Source organism: Pundamilia nyererei, unplaced genomic scaffold (genome assembly GCF_000239375.1).
Source record: "Pundamilia nyererei isolate P.nyererei 1_Seehausen unplaced genomic scaffold, PunNye1.0 scaffold00354, whole genome shotgun sequence".
In the NCBI taxonomy this organism is placed as follows: Eukaryota; Metazoa; Chordata; class Actinopteri; order Cichliformes; family Cichlidae; genus Pundamilia; species Pundamilia nyererei.
This window is the reverse complement of record NW_005187755.1, coordinates 30,053-50,117: the sequence shown is the minus strand read 5'-3', so window position 1 is coordinate 50,117 and position 20,065 is coordinate 30,053. Positions and strand designations below refer to the sequence as shown.

Below are 20,065 nucleotides of genomic sequence, written 5' to 3'. Positions count from 1 at the left end.
GCATCGTTTAAACACCACAGCCTACCTACTGTACTGTTGCCAGGTTCATTCATTTATGACCCATCTTCTGATAGCTGCTTCCAGCAGGATAATGAGTCATTAAAAAAAAAAAGGCTGAAAAATGCTAAACGGTGTAGCTGACTAAGAGAAAAACAGGAAGAGTCATTTTTACATACATTGACATTTACTGTGAATGTATGTAGAATGAAGCCAAATTAGTTTGTTCATTAAGAAAACGTGAGGGAAAGAATCACAGTAAGCCCGACTCTTAATTTCCATTGTTTAATGGTCACAGTTAAAGCACGTGATATAAAATAATATTTACACAGACAATACACACACACCCAACAGTTCCTACTACATAAGCATGCTCCCCCAAAGTAGCAAAACACTTAAAAAAAAGCCACAATTAAAATTAAAAAGGGAGTAAAGTGCATGTATGACACACGTCTCTGTACAGACATTTCTGATAGGCTGCAGAGAAGCTTCACTTGCCAATCACAGGCACGCTCCTAAAAAGTTTACAAAAGACATAAAGATCCATTAAAATAAAATAAAAAGTGCACGCTCACTTGGTAAAGTTGTGCTACACAGTCTCACTCACACAGACACAAACCAGATCTAAAAAACAAACAAACAAAAAACAGGGAGATCCTAAAATATCAACAGTCACAATATACAACCTTTACATCCCCAAAGAGAACATAGCCAAAAACTCACAAATATACACTCTGCCTTTAAACCCCAGCACCCTGACCTACTCTCTCTCACACAGTTAAACATAAACAAAACTCTAGTTTGTGTGGCATCTGGAGTGTGAGGAGAGACAGTTTACTGAGTGATGAAGTCAAACGTGTTTCTGATTGAGAAGTACATTCCAGGAACCCGGAGTCGGATGTTTGTGCAGGTCAGATTTGGTTGACTTACTGAGGTATTGTGTAGTTAAAACAAACTAAACAAAAAGCAGGCCTCTTCTCTTTTCATTATGCTCAAATAAACTGGTGAAAACCTGCGTATGCAGCTTACACTGAGGGAAGAGTCAGAGCCTCACGACTGACTTTCACTGGAATTATTCTGTCGCGACGAAGAGTCTCCGTCCAACGACTTTTATGCTCAGGACCAAATCAGCCGGTTTGACAAGCAGGTGTTGGTGTGATTTATTCATTTATTCATTCTTTCTTTCTTTCTTTCTTCCTTTCTTTCTTTCTTTCTGCCAACATAGTTACCAGATTATACAAGAGGGACCGTTTTCTCCAGCATAAATGGCACATTTTTCTGAAGAGACGTCAAAGCATGAGAAGAGGGGAAACAGAGGCTACATTCCAGCTAACATTACGTTTGACAGCCAAAAATATCAAGTCGACTAAAGGAGAAACCAGCAACGATGTGATGAGTATGTGCACGCTTGGGTATTATTAACATTTCAAACATGTGACCCATGTACATCTCTGGATGATGTTTTCTTTTCTTTTTTTGTTTTATCTTCTCAAAGTGTTTTATTTCAGTCTCAGTTAACTGGGACTGTCGTAGCCTTGCCGCTTTTCCTGTGCCGAGACCAGATTCCCATATCACGGATTTTTACAGAAGAGGGAAAAAAGAAACTACTAAACACATCCCTTAAGGCAAGAGGCGTCGGCTTGTTTTGCTAAATAAATCCAAAATATGCACTTGACTTTCGTTTCTGACGGGCACGTTATCTCTCTCTCTTTCTCTCATGCACACGTACACAGATGCACACCTGCTGAGGGTTACATGGTGTGGTAAAGGGTGCTAACAGTTCTCTTCTTAAGCCGCCTCAGCGGGTGAGTCCTTCCATATTGCTGCCTTGTTGTCAGAAGTGTTGGCCCAGGCGAGTGCAGAGATTCTTGGCCAAAGTTTAAAGGCTTTCCACTGTGAGGATTCGGATTTGATGGTGCAGAGACTGCTGAGGTTTCTCCAGCTTTAGGAAGCCTCTGAGTGGTTGTCTCAAGGATCTCTGGCTGCTGGACAGTGGAGGAAGGAGAGTTGTGAACCCGCTGCTTCTTGGATTCGTCGCTGGCTGAATGGAGTGGGTGTTGTGCCGAGGGTGAAGCTACAGTGGAACGGCTAAGTTCCCAGTCACTCAAGTCATTGGCGAGCAGCTCCAAGCAGCCCAGTTTAGCCAGGGAGGCTGAGCGCTTCATCATGGATGGAGGGGTCAGCCCTGCCTGACGAATCCTGGCTTCCACCTCTTGAACTCTCTTCTGGATACTGCCACCTCGCTTCTGCGCCTGACCCAAACACCTGGCCTTGCACTTTCCAGCCATGCTCACCTGCTGCAGGAAGGCACCCAGCTCACACAAAGTCTCCCACGTCTCCCTCTTGAAAATGTCACTGTGGGGTCCTTCTGTGGGACAATCCCAGTCTGTGCCCGACTCGAGCTCAGTGACGCCCTCCAGACACAGGAAGTTCACAGACGCAAAGGGAGAATGGGGAGAGTGGTGGAAAGGAGAAGAGGTAGAGAGCAATCTAGATTCAGCAGGCCGGAGTTTCTGTCCTTTTGTGCTTTTTTCGTTATCCCCAAGGGCCGCCATCGCAGCATGAGTGCCCTCACTTTCAGCTGGTCCAGACTTCCCATCCTCCTTTCCCTCATCCTTGTGCACCGTGTGAACTGCAGATGCCTGTGAGCAAATAGATGCATCGTGGGAAGTAGACAACGTTGCACAATGGATGCTGTGTGGACGCCGGTGAGAGTTGGAGGTACAGCCAGAGAGAGAAGGCGGTGAAGAAGAAAGAGGCGGGGTCTCATGCTCCTGTTTCATTCTTTGCTCCAGCTGCTGTGTAACACGTCGCACCGACCCTCGTGTCCAGTCACTGTAAAGACAGGCGGGGGCCTCCTCTTCCTCCTCTTTCAATTCTGTTTTTATATCCCCAGATTCCTTGTGTGCCAGAACAACACTATCTTCAATTTCCTGCTTCAACTTCCTCACATCCTGATCCTGGGGATCTTGAGGTTCAGTCTGGCTATCAGAGCCAAGAGGCGAAGTCTCTTTGGGCCTCAGCCCTGTGACCTGCACAGGCATTTTCTGGAAAAAAAAATAGATATAATATAAAAGACCATTAATTTAAAAGCACATTGAAAGCATTGCTACAATCACAATGTATTTGTGACAGATGTGCCACCAGGTGGCGCAACATAGCTTAAGAACCAAAAACCATTCTGAATAAATCTGGTAAGATTGACAGGAACTGTTATGGGTTCAGTTCAGTCCCAAGTATCTTAAACATATATGTAAAAATATTTCATATTTTGCGAGTATCTCACACAAGAGCAGCCTGGAAACAGATCATAACATCCATACATGTGGCTACATTATACACAGCCAACCCGAGCCCACTGCCAGAGCACGGGTGGAGACTATATGCGGCCCAAATCGGGAAATGTTTAGAGTTGTCTGGGAAAGTTTGCTACAAGTATTGTTTACCTTTCTTTTCCCTTCATCCTTCCCCTCACTGGTGGAGACCTCCTGCAGTGGTGGCTGGTTTTCTTTGCCACAACTCTTCAGCTGGTGCGACTGCTGTGCTGCAGTACAGTGAGTTTTCCCATCTAGACTCATCCCCTTAAATTTTTCCCTGGCACTGAAAAAGTTGATGTGGTCTGCAGTGTGGCCGAACACCAGCACATTTTCATGTGGAATGGCACTAGGATAAGTGATAAAATCGTTAGTGGACAGATGTTGGGCTGCCAAACTGTCCAAAGATGAGCCATATGTCTGTTGGGCACAGTCTGGGTTTTTGACAAGCGCTGGGGCAGAGAGGCAGTCGGGTCCAGCCTGCTTTGTGCTTGGGGTTTGTGTTGCGGTAGGCTCAGGCACTGACACAAGCACTGTTTTTACAGAAGGAGAACAGGACAACACCTGTGGCTTTAGAACTCCATCGGCTAGATTTGGAGATGGAGCAGGAGAGTGGGGGAGGTGGTGAAGGGAGGGAGGTGGATGAGGCTGGCCCACCAAAACACTTTGTGCAACAGTCACCTTATCGGTCTTTGGAGGCTCAGGCACCACAGTGGCGGCCCTTGGTTGAGAGACAGGAGGTAACATGGGCCGATTCCCAGAGTCATATACGCCATTGGACAGCGGAGGAGAGAACAGAGACACAGAAGCAGCTGTGGAGTCAGAACAAGGACGGTCCTGCCGGCTGCTCCGACCTACAGCAGAACGAGATGCTCCAGCATGACCTGATGGAGCTGCCGCACCTTTAAAGGAAGAAGAGCTAAGCTGATTGGAATGGATGCCCGTATCTGGCTGACTAGTTGAGTGTGTTGCTTTGCTGCCAGTAGAACTTCCCAGTGATTCCAGCAGTTCTTTTACCGAGGGACCAGTTATGTTGCTGGCTTGGTTGTGGGGATCTGAGCGGCCCAGGCTGTGGGGCTGTGCGTAGGATTTGGAGAGTGGCTCGTGGTGTTCAGACAGATCGCTATCAGAGTGAGAACGCCACAGTTTGTTGTGCCTCTGCTTGCTGCGGAAGAAAGTGAAAATGAAGTAACATATCACTTCTCAGAATTCTTTGCATGAAATTGACAGAGGAATATTTTTGGGGGTTTTTTGTTTTTGTTTTTTCTTACATTGTTTTATAAGATTTTGATAATGCACTTCTTTCTGCCAGTATCAATATTTGCATTACCATGGATGATGTCTGTGTGTGTGTGTGTGTGTGTGTGTGTGTGTGTGTACCTGGCCATGAGTATTCCCTGATACTCCTCCAACTGTCTCATAAAAGAGGGGTTGGGTTTGGTAACAGTTCGACGCTCTTTGACGTAATCAAAGGCTTTTTTCAAATCCCAGCCGTACTCCTTCATGGCATACGCTATCACTGTGGCCGCAGACCGGCTAATCCCCATTTTACAGTGCACCAGGCACTTGGACCCAGATTTCCTAGGGTAGATATTAAGAATGATTGTCATTCTCGATAGATCTCATTCTTCGCAGGAAAAAAAAGAGAGGATGAAACATCTCAAACTCACTTGGCTCTAGATATAAACTTGTAGGTGTCATTCCAATAGGCTAGCAGGTCAGTGGCCTCCTCATCATACACACGGATGTTGTGGTACTCAAACACACCGGGAAAGAAGTTATCAATCTCCCTTGTTACATTCAGGATGTAATGAACTCTGAGTGACAGAAAGACATGAGCGAGAGGAAAGATGAGCCTTAGATGAGAGAGGGGTATGTAGGTATGTATTGATTTGTAAAACTGAGCTTGTTGGTATAACAGAATGAAGAACTTTTAATTTCATCCTAATAAAGCAAGTTTTCGTTTTTTTGATCCGAACAGTCAGTTTTGTTGTATTGGGGTTTTTTCCCCCCCCTCCGTCCTTACCCACAGTTCTGTAACTCGTCCAGATTGGATGCATTCCACTCAGATCCCTGCAGGAAACAAAAAGGAATCCTCAGACTTGTTCAGCACCTTCCAATAAGCTTTTCATAATGCTGAAGTCCAGTGAGAAGAAATGATTGACATACAGTGAGTTCTCCAAACCCAACAACAGCAAAGTACCTTAAAACTGTGCTGAATTTAAAATTACACAACACTATCTTGCACTTTGTGAGAATCAGATCCGGGATACAGGCGTGGGAGATCAGAAACATTTTATATTCTCTGCTGCTAAAAGCAACAGAGGTGTTTCAGAGGTTAACCTACCAAGAAAACGTGGTCAAAGATCTCCGTAGGACTGTCCATCTGGCCCAGAATGACAATCATCTCATTGTCGATGAACTCCTTGAACTCTCGCAGATTGCATGTCATGTGCATTTCCAGCTCTGTTCGGATCTAAAGAACACATCCAGGACAGAAAGAGACACGTGCAGGCAAAATGTAAAGTCACACAATAATGACTAAAAAATAAATAAATAAATAAATAAATAAATAAAATAGCATGGCATTTTCCGAACATTTTCTTTGACTGGGAGATGCTCGAAGCAGACTCACCTCTTTGCAGGTGACATTCTCAAGATCTTTCTGCATCATGATTTCCCGCAAACTGGCTTTGATCTGACGCTCAGTCAGCTCTCTTTCTGTAGGTCTGTAGAAACATTATGATGGTGGAAGAATATATGAAATAAGTTCATGTCTATCGGTTTTCCACATAGAGAACATATCTGACAAACATCACTTGGCTACTTACACGTCAGAGAAGAGAACTGGAGAGTCGGCACGGTGTGACTGCACGTCCTGCATGGCGTTCCACTCGTTGATGCGGGTCTGGTCGGAGGAGACCCTGCTCTGATAGTAGCTGACCCAGGTGAGGAACAAGCTGCCTGGAAAGTAGTTATGACTACGGGCCACCTCGCAGGCTTTATGGAGTGACTGGAGGGCTGACCTGTCAGGAAAAAACCAAAAAAACCAAAAAAAAAACATGACTTCTAAATGAAATGGGGAAAAACAGAAACCAACGAACAATAGAAATATCCACAGCTGTACCAATTATCCAGTATGACTCACCACATGGCTTGCACAGAAACAGGCTTGAATACATGCACCCTGTTGTCAGTTGATACACTGAAACCCCTGTGAGCAGGAACAGAGGAAGTATAGTGAGTTAAAAATCTTAGCGATCTCATGTTTAACGTGTCCTGTGCTGAAGAATTTGCTTACCCGTCTCCATCTAGATGTATTAAGGTGTCACTCCACAGGGGCAAAACCAGCCCAACAGAACACGAGCTGAGTGGGGAAAACAGTTTTCCTGTTATATCTTTAACCAGAACACCAAAACCAGCAGGTACCTAAAATCTCGTGTGTCACTCTCACCCATCTACAGGGCTAAAATCCATTCCTAGCACCACGCTCTCCTCCGTGTCCTGCCGACCATTGGTTGAGACCACCACCATGTAGCGGGTGATCTGAGCATGTGCGCTCTCCAAACGAACCGCCTAGAGAAGGAAAAAACAAAACAAAACGCAGTTTGTGGCTTGACAGTTAAATAAAATCAGTGAGACTTATTTGTGTTTTTATGGGTACCCACCAGTTTGATGTTGTCCTCTGGTCTGAGGAGAGTAAACATCGTCTGTAGGTGCTGCTGGATATCTCCTGGCAAGATGAAAGTAACGCATACATGACGCAAGATGGCAAAAGTTAAACAGTCAGTGGCTGCTGAGGGGGAATTTTCACCTCACCTGCATGTTTGCTGCGCAGCTGGGAGAAACGGGAGGCAGACGAAGAAGTGGAGCCATTTCCTCGAGGCAAGAACAGAGCAGCTCCCTTAACGGTCAGGAAACTTTCACTGATGCTGCACAAAGACAGAAAAGATTGAACGGTGAGCAATATCCACCCACACATCTATCACAAAACTCATCCTTGGAAGACTTTACAGCTTTTACTGACTTTTTGTTAAGTTTCTCCAAGGTCCACTGACAGAAAGCGCAAAGAGCAGAACTTTTGACACTTTATTATTTTCAGACATTTTCAATAAAAATTCTAATTTGTAGCTTCTCAAATGTGTGGATTTTGAGCCCGTCTCCATCATTTGAAAAGTACATTATCCTGGAATGTTGCACAGAATGAAGCAACAGAAATCATTTTGGCTGATGGAAATTTATGACAAGCATTTTTTCATAAATTTATGTGAATTAATGAGTTATGTTGGTCTGAACTGTTACAGTGGTGACATACAGACATAAACACACTTGTTTCATTATGCTGATTTTTATTCCCCCAAATATAAAAGAGGAAGAAAGAAAAACAAAAAGCAGAATATAAAGTATGGGTGACTTTGTAGTATTAAAGTTGAATGCATTTCAATAGTAGTTATTCAGTTCAATGCTTTCTTAGAAAACACTCATATTTTCCAAAACAACACAATAATGGGACAATTTCTGATTAAGATGGCAGTCCCAGCTAAGCTTCTTCGTGGTCTGAACAACAGACTTACGTAATGGACTTAAGATATCTGACGCCTGCCTATTATTCTGCTATTATTATAAGCAGTATTATTGTCATTATTATTATTACTACTACACAAAGGCTTTGTCCCTCACAATGTGAGCTAGAAAGACAAAGTCTCATTGTCTTCTGTGATGATGAGTAAAAGCAAAATCACCAGTAACACCAGCGATCGCTGACTAATTTGTCACTCCATCTGGGCAGCAAGTTTAAATATAGGCTTGAGCTAAGGAAAGACCGTCAAAGACAGGAAGTCATGTTGTTGTTGTCTGCTGTGATGATGCGGGAGGAAAGGAAACAAAGGCAAAGGAGGATAAACCTGCAATGGACAGCAGTCATTACTGAAGTGACAATTATGGCAAACTAAGCAAACTTTCATGCAAGTTTCCAAGTTAGAAAAAGTGGATGTTAAGAGTCTCTGACACCCACGCTGCCTTGCACACACCCAATTTTCTTCATGACATGACGTACAGAACACTGGACAAATATCTGCGCGAGCATAGTGCATCCTAGTTAACCTTTTATATTGAAAAAAGCCATTGATCAACAAAAATCAAGAAGTGAATGCATTGGAATCACTGAAAACACTGACAAATAAGTCCTTCTGTTGGTGCACTGTGCTGCAGGCAGACCAAGAATATTTCAGAGGCAATACAATGCCAGAGAGGACAGAGGCTGACAGCTGGGCTTGCACACAGACTCACACAAGCAAACACTAGACAGATGTCTAACTCAAGTGCTAATGAAGTGTTTGTGCAAATTATATCTTGACATGCTTCTTCCAAGCCATAAATTTCCAATTAAATGCAAGTGTCGTTCCGTGGCTTTCACAATGAAGACAAAATAATCACATCCCCTGATTCTGCTGAAGGTACATCGTGTGCCTTGCTCTGCTGTGCCCCCCCTCAGGATGCATTTAAGGAACAGCTAAAGGTGGGTGGAGAGAAGTGCATCCTAGCAGATGAGTAAAAGCATCTGGCAGATATCTCAAAAAGGAAGCAAAGGGACGGAAACCTGTTCCTGCAGCTACTCGTTCAGCTGCTGTGCTGCTATATCCTTCTTATGAAGTCATTAAGAGAAAAAACACATGTTCATACAAGTGCACACTAAGTCTAAGCTGAAGTTTGGAGTAGACCATTACCATGGCACTGCAGGCAATATAATAATTCATGTAGTGTTATCGTTACTATAAGCAAGAAAAGCTCCGGATTGTGAGCACGGCAACTTACAGCTGATAAATTTCCACCTGAGAGATCACAGAGTTCTCGGTAAAATACGGTCTGATCTTCACCCCGCAGCAGGCGCAGAAGCAGCCGGCCGACGAGCTCCGCGGGGCGGTCACAACGCCGGGAGGCATCGCTGCTCCCGGAGTGCGGGCAGGGCGCGCGGAGACGACAGTCGACGATGTGCGAAGTAAAGTTGTGAAGACGCAGAAGCTCTGCTCTAAGACCACACGGTGCTTCGTTTTTATTCAATTTTTTTTTATCGCAGATTTAGAAAATTAGCTCTAAACCGACAGATTTCATAGAGCGGAACAATCTAATATTATAAAGCGACAAAGCAATAACATATTTAAGAGCGCCTGTGACAGAGCAGGTGCCTCAGAACATCTGATCCATGGTCTGCTGTTCGAAGTGTCTGCAGCAGGCTGCGGTAAATCCTGCCGCTGAGGGGGAGGAGACACACATGGTCCAATCCGTGACAACAGCAGTCTGAGGAAGACTACGAGGAATTATTGGAGACATGGTGAAAGTGTGCAAGAAAGACAGCCACAAGTACCCGGATAAAAGTGTTTAACGGTCAGAATGGCAGTCGGTGGCATTCCTATATGCTTTACAACAGCCTCGAGACGTCACTGAAATTCCTCACGCTGTTCCTGGGTCACCATGTTTTTCCACGTAACACGCAGAAGGAAGTGGCTGCTTTAAAATGATGCCTCATGCACATTTTAAAAACGCCAAATGTAAGAATAACAAATAATGACAATTTCCAGCTGTGTCAACATAACGAATAAGAGAGCTAGACGCTACATAAAAACTCTCCATAATTAAGACATTTTTTCTTTTTAAAATGTGGATGTGTCTGGCTGACAGCCTGATTGAAAAACTAACCAAGCAATCCCAGAAAGCATGACTTTAGAGAGAGCCCCCCCCACACCCACACACACACACACACACACACACACACACACACTTTGAGCTGCTTATCAGCACCTTAACAACACCACAGTATTTTGTCATTTTCTCCACAATAACATCTGAGAGGAAATGTTTTTCTGTTCATAGGCTAGTACAATCTTTAACAGTAATGAATTTTTGCTTCTTCTTAAGGTAACAAACCCATAAAAAATGCAAATAAGAAAGGGTAGAAAGCTTTTAAGCAACGTTGATAGGTTCAATTGTTATATTAGACAGGGGTATTTCAAAATCAGTACACCCCTAGTTCTTAGAACCATAACCTGACACTGAATGTGTATCCAACAGCATGACAACAACAACAACAGAAAAAAAGAGATTGAGAAACCTGGAAGGAGATTTCAGGCTGCCTGTGAACTAAGTAGAAACTTGACCTTAGACTTGGTTGTGCTGCTTGTTGATCCCTTGTGGTTTCAATTACAAACTAAGGGTAACTATTTGGCCACCAGCTGACTGCCAGTTTATATGCCGGGATAAACAACTGCAGTGTGGTGTTTTTCCTCTTAGGTCGACCTGTGTCTCTGACCCAAGAGGCAACCGATGAACTGGGCTGATGAGCTCAATGAAGCTACAGATTTTGACCTCGTCTGAGAGATCCTTACAAAGAGAAAAGCGTTTATTTATTAGACTGAAGAGTCACATGTGGTTAAATGTATCACAGCATGAACAATAAATGGTGTAACAGTACAGTCAAGCTTTAAGTAGATAAAGAATAAGCAGTGATATATAAAGCAGGAGAAGGGATGGGAAGTGGGATCCTTTTACAAATTGAATGAATTATTTTGTAACTTGTTTAAATTCAATTTGATCCAAAATTCATCTTAAGTCATGTTATATTGTAAAGCAATGATGTGACATCTGACTGCGTATCTAATCTTACCCATTTTCTATCACTCCTGGCAGTTGCAAACTGATAATGATGTGAAATTTTTGCAGACCTGAGTCACATGTGAGTGTTTTTTTCCCTGCTCAGTGGTCAGACTCAGAGATAATGAAGCAGGTGTGGTTTTCCTGAACATATCAATAAGGGAACTGATAAAGATCAGAGCTATAAGCAGAACAGATAATGATACAGGTATCTAAAAACTTACCAGTTTCTAAGCAGAGGCAGACACATGTTACAAACAATCACAGGGAGGCCTTCCTCATCAACTAATAACAGCTTAACCTGACAGCCACTTTTCCACTCTCATCTCCCTGTTGGCCTCTCACATCGACCCCTTCAAAATCCCTACCACCTCCCTCCTTACTTTAACCGGTGTTATTGATTAGGGAAAGATCTGTGGCATCTTCTTGTAAGGGCGCTGGAGGGATAGCTAAGAATAATCACGGGGTTGTTCATTCCCACCTTTGGGATTTACAGACTCTCAGCAACCCACATGTTTATGTGTGAGATGTTGAACCCATCTCTCAAGTTCCACCTGGCTATTCTCCCCCTTTGACTGCTGAAATTCAAACCATCCAATAGCAAGTGGCGAATGCCAGGATGTAGTTTTTACATGTAGACACCAGACACTCTGCTGCTCTCATGTTTCCAAACATGCGAACACAGACAGTCACCTTAGTGATCGCAGCTTCACCTTGTGTATACATTCACACACCCAGACTTTACAGTATTTCTTTGAATCACACATAACCTGTTAAACATCTGCGATGAGCATCACACACCGACAAGAAGTCTAATAAATCAGCCTGTTAGCATGACTACAGTATATCTGAATTACACAAGAATGAATACAAATCTGTAGAGGCACACAAATGTATAAATGTAGCACAAATGGAAATGAGTCCCATTCAGACATATAATCCTTTGTTCCACTTTTCCCCTCCTCTGACTACAGAACTGTGAGATTATAAGAGATCAGAAATACGCTCCGATTGTAGTCATAATAAATAACCTCTCTTTCTCCTAATTTCCCCTCTGCATGGTCCGCCAGTGATGTTGCTGCTTTTTGCTGATGTCACCAACTTGCTGATGTCACTGGCTTTAATCAGCAGCACTGCAGTGGGGCTTGCTTACGCAGGCAGGCGCGCTGCCTCACTGAAGCCTTATTCCAGTTTGAATGAATCTCACTACCTGTGTCAGAGATGAGCTCTGCTGCAGCTGCTGACTTGTACGGCGCAGCGGGCACAGACGTCAGCAGCGGGGAGGGGGGAAAACGAACAGACTGCCTCTGAGACTTTGGGAACGTGAATTCAGTGGACAGGCTCAGCTTTAGTGAATGGCTGCTGGAATTGTGAATATGCAACATGCAGCTTGAACTTGAAAGAACTTGAAAGAAACAGTGAAATGAAAAATGCACACATGGCATCAGTTTATTTTTTCCTTTTGCTATACCCTACATGTGTGTTAATTTCTTTACTTTTGAAAATAATTCTCGTCTTTTACCTTCAACTAAAACACAGAAATATGACTTTAATAAGACTCGGCTAGCACTCATTAATAGTTACACTGATTTTTATACAATTAAATGATCTGACAGTGTGGGTGAAGGAGACATGGACAGCTGGGGGAAAAAAATCTCTCTACAGATACTTAAAAGGTGTATTTAATAATCTAGCTTGTAAGCAATTTTAGAAACAGCCCTTACAGGGGGTCACTTTTATTTCAGATGCTGAAAATAGTCTTATTTCTGCAAAGATTTTAAAGCAAAACAACAAAGAAAAAAAAGAAAATGAACTCAAAGAACTCTCTCTTTATTACAGTATTCTTTGCCCAAACTAACAATCATACTGGGAACAGGCTCACTTATTCCTACACATCATGCCCTTTCTCATGACCTCTCTAGGATATATCAGAGACTGTGTATTTATGCAGCAGCTTTCCGTTAGTCTGATGTATGAAATCAGCAACTGTGAAACTCATTAGTTTAAAATTGAATTTGTGAACAAGATTTGACAATTTAATTGGAGAAGATACAAAGTGGCAGTCATATCATTGCGTCAGTGAAAAAGACTGTTGCATACTAATGCCCTCACTCAAAGTCTCACGTAGGAGATACATTCCAAGTAAATCAAAGACAAAATGTTTGGTTTTTTATATATTAAAATTTTTTTTTGCCTAACATTGTCTATTACGGTATATAAAAGAGAGAGAGAGGAGAGAGCAGCATGTGTTTATTTAAAAAACTTTATTGTGGGCTTACCTCCACTCTGATTACATTTAAACATAGTGCTAACACTGACAGGTCACAGGAGTTTTAAAACATTAGATGCACCTCCTATTCAAACTGAACTTGGGAAAAAAGTGAAATTTAATACTTTGCTGCCTTCAAATGAAACATCTACAAAAACAAAACTAAAAAGATCCACTCTCTAATTATCTGCAACACCCCTTGCACATGCTTTTCTTAATTTATGAACATGTATTCTTGTGTTTCTTAATTTTTGGATATGATATGATTTTTTTTGTACACAAGGAATGAATAATAATAATCCTGTAACTGATAATATCATGTCATGATTATATCCATTCATTCTATTCATTCGCTTCCGCTTATCCTTTCCAGAGTCGCGGGGGGTGCTAGAGCCTATCCCAGCTGTCATAGGGCGAGAGGCGGGGTACACCCTGGACAGGTCGCCAGTCTGTCGCAGGGCTAACACATAGAGACACAGACAACCATTCGCACTCGCATTCACTCACAGATTCACACCTATGGGCAATTTAGATTGACCTATCCCCACTAACTGCATGTTTTTGGACGGTGGGAGGAAGCCGGAATACCCGGAGAGAACCCACGCAAACACGGGGAGAACATGCAAACTCCACACAGAAAGACTGATGGTGGAATTGAACTCAGGACCTTCTTGCTGTGCTGCCCTGCTGATTATATCCAATAAACAAGTATTACAAAATCTGCATTGGTATCAGCTCCAAAAAGAAGTTCAAGACTTTCAGTTTTAGTGACCTACAACCCAGAGCAAATGATCTGCCTAGGAATACAAATAAAGCTTAACCAAATTTTAACATCTAATAACAGCTCACAGGTCAAACAACTACTATATCAAATATATCATCTTGGCCCAGAACATCCCTGCTTATAATGCACCCAAACCTGTAATCGAGCTGTGAACTGGGTATTAAAAACACTACAGGCGTTCCCCTCTGGGGGACAATATCACAAAGCTTCACAATGATAATAAAAAAGAGCTTTGAGGTTACTTTGAAGTCAAGACAAAGTAAGGCTATTCATTCAGCTTCACCTTTTTTTTTTTTTAAATATGCTGCACTGGAAAATATGTGTAGGCATGGTAATGTAAAACAACATGCATCACAGGATCCCTGATTTCCATTAAAATATCACACTTATCCAGTTGTGTAAAGAATAAAAGAGAGAAAAATAATAACATTCATTTTAGGAGCTAACTCGGAGTGATATTCGATCATGTACCTGTCTCTGTGCACACAAACATGCACACAGCAAGCACAGATTTCAGTCGCAGCTGCACAAACACAGACAAATCTCAGCTGGATGATGAAGAGCTCCGATGACCAAACAGACACAGAGACTTTGGGAGTGGTTACCAATCTGCCCGTGGATCAACAGTGCAGTTCCCCTGACCCACATAGCAAGTTACTCACAGAGATACTGCTGCCCTCTAATGGGCTGTCTGCAAGCCACTGTTTATTATCTCATTCAGTGCGTGATTTCAAGATTATTAAAGGGCCAAACATAACAGAGGAGACCTAAAAGTGTTCAGTGGCAGAACAAATAAACACAACGGGCAGTGGAAGGAAGTAGCCAATTATCAGGGGACGAAAACCAGTTGCAAGTGTGGCTGAATGAAACTGGATTAACCAGAATTCCAACTCTTAAGTAATAAGGGACAGCAGTGGATGTGATGCGATGATGACACAGTACAGGAGCCCTTTTTCAAGTCACAGCAGTATAGAAAGGCAGTCCTGCAGCGTCAGACACATTTTATGATTATTTATTATCTGGGTATTTGGGAAAAGCCTTTTTTTCCTCCCACTTTGAGCGGATCAGGTCAGATCAGGTGAGAGGTCATGGGTAACAACCTAACATGCCCCGTGTTATGAACTGGCTTTTTTTGAGACTGAGAACATACATATCCAGTGGATTTCTGGTCCAGTGAACCAAATGCTTTCAAGTTTAACACACAGAGCTCAATGTGTGTCGGTATCTTACCTCCTCGGCTGAGAGCGGCGGTCATCCTCCCCGCTACCTGACTCCTGGGGAGATAAAATAAGAAAAATACAACTGAGAACAAGAGAAATGCAACAGCCAACATATAAGAGTGCAGTCAGAGCCAATATCAGCAGTGTCAACTCTTCTTCTTTTCTAAATAAGGAAATAATATTTTATACACCGAATTGCCAAAAAGCATCCAATCCACAATTTTGCACAAAAACTTAATTTTGGCATTGTTATATTAGATTCCCAACTTCTAAAAGAAAAGTGCCATTTAAAAAAAAAGAAAAAAAAAAAAAAGAAAGAAATCACAGGAAAGCCCATCTTTAAATAGAGAAAACGTCACCATAAACAAATTTAGTAAAAACTCAAATGAGCTCTCAATTCATGCAAACAAATGGTAAACGAGAACAGAAAGGAAATCCCACTGTCCTATTTTGGGTAACAAAGACTAACTTGCATATTTCCATGTTCACACACACATTAAAGGCACAAGCATCCAGCTTAACATTCAACACTGCCTGACCTGACAGACACGAGACACGAGACAGAGAGAGACAGAGAGACAGAGACAGAGAGAGAGAGAGCGCTTTAACTCAATTTACACACTCTCCAGGAAAATGACCTCAGTCTGTTTTTAAGGTGTGGCTGGACAGGGAATAACACAATCTCTCTGTCTCTCTCGGCTCACATACACGAACATGAAGAGATGAAGAGACAAAAAGAAACATTTAAATCCGAAAGTTGTGGAAAACAAAAATGTGCCAAACGTGGATGCTAAGGCTCAGTGGCTGATAAAATACCTGGCCCTTATCTTGTAATGCTTGTACTTATCTTGTTTACACCCTGTGTGAGCTTAACTAGCCTTTAATGACATTAACATCACACAAAAGTAGATTAAAGGTATATATATTTTAATAATAATAAACACATACAGGGCTACTTCAGGGGTTCTAGCCTGATTGGAGATCACAAAAAAAATTAATACAGCCAGTAGATAATTTATGCAGTGTCAGTGTGAGAAGGAAGTATAGAACTGTAAAGTTTGGTTCAAGTTATCATATACTGCCAGGTCTTGTGACACTGCTGTGGATCCAGTTAAGTGCAATAACTGCAAAAGGTGGTTCCCAGCTCTTTTAAGCCACAGTGTCCAAAGCAGATTTCCATTGTGGGCTTTCAGAATAAAGATATTTAAAACAGATCCTGTGCAATTAAAAGCAACTCATGTAAACAACCTGATGCTGGAGTAATGGTGTCACAGAAAGTTTCTGCTCCACACGATTCTTTCTTAGTACAGTTTCACTAAGAAACTATTGGTTGGATTGCTAGATGGTGTGCTAGACAACAAAGCGACATAATTAGAACCTCGCTAACTCTTAGTGCTGAACATTTGAGTAATTGGCCTTTTGGAAACGATACTATTAAAATATCTACTGCTGCAAAGATTACAATCATACTGATTTTATTGAGAAACTTTAAAAATTCAAAGCACCTAGTTGTACATGTTATTGAAAACTGAGAACAGGTTAGGGCAGGGGTGCCAAAACTAAGGCCCAGGAGCCTAAACTGGCCCAGCAAAGACTCTAAAGTGGTCCACTGGACGGCTTTGGAAAAAGTGAAGGAGGGCAAAATCTTTGAACTTTAAAGTGTACTTTTAGTTTTTCCAGCTTTCTCCTCTACGGCTATTCATCCTACACCAAAGTAATTAATTAACAGATAAACAACTAAACAAAAAAATGTTCCTGTATGCAAAATGGTTTTTTATAAGTCAGCACCTGAACTACATTTATTTTCTAAAATTTTATCTCAAAGAGACCTGGGATGTATAAACACTGATAAAACCTGTTGAAACTCAGGTACTAAATGTGTAGTTAAACTTCTTTACATTGACAAAAAGGGGAATTTAATTCTATGGTTGTATGTCGCCTTTGATGTAAAATGAGCTTGACATAACGGAGTATGCAGCAGGAGGGGAAAAATGCATTGATGCATTTGTAATATCAACTTTAGTACAGCAGATTAGACAAAGTTTCTGTTACTGTTCTTTGTCCTACAGTACGATATAACATCTAGTGTTTGTTTAGATTGGAAAACACACAGACTTTGCATATTTTGCATATGTATGAAAATGATTGATTTTTTTTTCCAAAGCTTATGGAAATGTCAAGCCTGAACATGCGGTCTGGGCAGGGATCTGCATGTCCAGAGATCAGTCTGTGCTTACGTGTTACAGCCAAGATTATCACAATGCAAAAGTGCTTCTACCGTAAAATGAACATGTGTGTATGTGTGTGCTCTGCCTGTAAACGCAGCGAGCAGATACATTCACTCCACATAGGGTGCAAGCTAATATAAAGGGAGGAAGAGTGCTAGTAGACATGTCGCACACAGACAGACACGTCACATCCCCCCCCCCCCCCCCCCCCCCCCTCCACGCACACACACTCACGGGGAGGGAAAAAAAAAGCACAGGAAGTCATAAGTGTCTGTACAATTTGCTACCAAAATATGTATGTGGCTTACAACTTGATAGCACATTTCCACTACAAAAAGCTTCATACACTTCACAACCCCTGTCCTATTTACCTTCCTAAAAATCACACGTGCTTACTTTTACAGCACACACTCATTCCTCAATTCACCATCACTTCTTGAAAGACAGACACTTTAGCAGACAAGACTCCTTGCTACTTGTTGCTCAGTGATAAGACATAAAAGCTCCTTCAACTACATTTCATCCTGGATGACAAATTACCTAAGAAATAGCACGAAGGTTATCATTAGGCCTACTCACAGAACCTGTTTGCTCTGAGCTATAAGGTAAAGGGTCCCTCTAAAGAAATTCCATGACTGACAAAGTTTGTGGAAAAATAGCTTGATTGTAGTTGAGATTTGGGGCAAAGCTGGGAGGAGGGGAAAATAAATACACAGTTCATCTAATCTTCTCCTGGGTCCAAGTAGCAAGTTAACAAGGGAAATTGCTTTCCCCTACTGTGCTCCGTCTTGGAGTAAGCACACACTCTGAATCTACGTTAAAGGCTGTACAGTAAGCCAAGGAATTCACCTTAATGTGTAATTTAATCTGTAAACACTATATGACAATGCAACATACACTGGGAAGTTAATATAGGTCAACTTTTTCACATAATGTCAATAAAACACACACACAGAAGTGTGAAACAGATAACATTTTAATGGTAAACAGAGTGTGCTTGTATATTACTTCCTCCCTCTGTTTCTGCCTGTCTGATGGGGTTCCCTGTTTCTGTAGAAACCAGACAAGCAAAGGGAGTAGCAACAGGAAAACCACCTGCTCCTCTGCTTTGCATTGGGTACACTCCTGCCTTCAGTAAACGCACACACACACAAGCAGACAGACAGACAGGAAGAGAGAGGCAGACACATAGAAGGCATTCAGACAGAGAGACAGTCTGGGTACGTGACAGACCCGCAGAGAAAAAGAAAAGACGCGTCCACAGCCTCGTTTACATACAAGGCAGGACACTGCACCAGTGTTGTAAGAATAAATACCTGCACTCACGCGTGTCACTTGACAAATACCAACGCGACTACTTCAATGTATGCAGGTAAAAACCATTACATAATAACAGACATGACTTGTTGTCACACCATCGCTGAAAGTTTCTCTATTCTGGATACTGTAAAAGCAACTAACTGCCAGTTGAGCGTTTACAGTACCGGAAATGTACATACAATGAGCATATAAGCAGCGGTGTGCATTAAAACAAAAGGTGCTGTCATTTTCTTTCAAGTTAACCCTTTTATTGTATATAAGAAGAAATAAGAAGATATTTTCAGGTTAACTTAGCAGCTAGTAGCGACTAATACTGTAACTGAAAATGATGGGTAGCTATATGTCACGCATGCGCAGCAGCACAAAGGCAAGGCAGTTGGGTGACAGTGAGCAGCCGACAAAAAAGACAGCCAAAAATGTAGCCTCAAGTAGCCCTCCGTATCGAGGAGATGTTAGTTTGGTGGAGGCGGTAGAAGGAGTAGAGGAGGCTTCAGGGAAAAGCGGTTCTTACCGAAACGCAGGGGCTGGAGCTGGTGCTGGGGGTCGGTGAACGCTGCACGGTAACCAGCGCCATTCAGCGACCGGGAAGCGGACACCTGAGAAGAAGCGACGGCGGAGACACGAGCATAATTGTGTTGTGAGGGCGAAAGCCCAGTTGAACCTGACTTTTTGATCTTCTCTCCTTTAACCCCCCTCCCTCTCTTTCCCTGTGATCGTACACTGTTTGACTACTCCCCGGCTGTTTCCTCTGTAAGCGCCACCTGCGCATGCGCAACTACCCTTAGCTTGTCAATCCCGATTAACCGTGTGTGTGCTGGAGATAAACAAAGCACTTATGAGGAGTGTCTACAGAGAAGCAATGCTACTTCTTAAGAGGTCATTTATTTGAATAGAAGTGTAAATGCACCATTATGTAAACCGCATACAACAATTGCATTACAAGGTTTAAGCCTAGAATCGAATAGAATAGAATCGAATAGAATAGAAAGCCTACATTGTTATTGCAATTCAATTACAAAGAGATTGGGAGTGCCACCCCAGCTTGATGAAACAAGGTTGAAGCTAAAGGAAAGCAAACTACAAGACTGTATAATAAGTATGTATATAAATAACATAAAATTAATAGAATATTTTAAGGGTTTTATTGTGTGACAGTGTGTGTGAGTGTGTACTGTGATTGTTCACTTTGCATTTTGGTTGAGAGTGGTACTGGCCTTAGGGTACAAACTGTTTCCACAACTGTTAGTCTGAGATTTAGTGACCTGTAGCGTCTGCCTGAGGGCAGA

At 42.3% G+C, this 20,065-nt stretch overlaps 1 protein-coding gene across 2 annotated transcripts; it reads right to left on the bottom strand.

The window, feature by feature from the left end:
- Window positions 1-274: 274 nt before the first annotated feature.
- On the bottom strand, window positions 275-19,617 carry ssh2b (slingshot protein phosphatase 2b). Of its 2 annotated transcripts, XM_005752338.2 has the most exons (15): window positions 19,291-19,617; window positions 15,242-15,285; window positions 7,131-7,243; window positions 6,980-7,044; window positions 6,766-6,887; window positions 6,613-6,678; window positions 6,460-6,525; window positions 6,143-6,337; window positions 5,947-6,040; window positions 5,659-5,787; window positions 5,338-5,384; window positions 4,982-5,128; window positions 4,692-4,892; window positions 3,444-4,476; window positions 275-3,044 (listed from the first exon to the last, which is right to left on the bottom strand). In XM_005752338.2, the coding sequence occupies exons 1-15, from the start codon at window positions 19,351-19,353 to the stop codon at window positions 1,749-1,751; spliced, it is 3,681 nt and encodes a 1,226-aa protein (XP_005752395.1). In that variant the 5' UTR covers window positions 19,354-19,617; the 3' UTR covers window positions 275-1,748. The 2 variants fall into 2 exon arrangements, with proteins under 2 accessions (XP_005752395.1, XP_005752394.1); XM_005752337.1 differs by lacking the exons at window positions 15,242-15,285; window positions 19,291-19,617 and adding an exon at window positions 9,126-9,610.
- Between the last annotated feature and the right edge of the window lie 448 nt (window positions 19,618-20,065).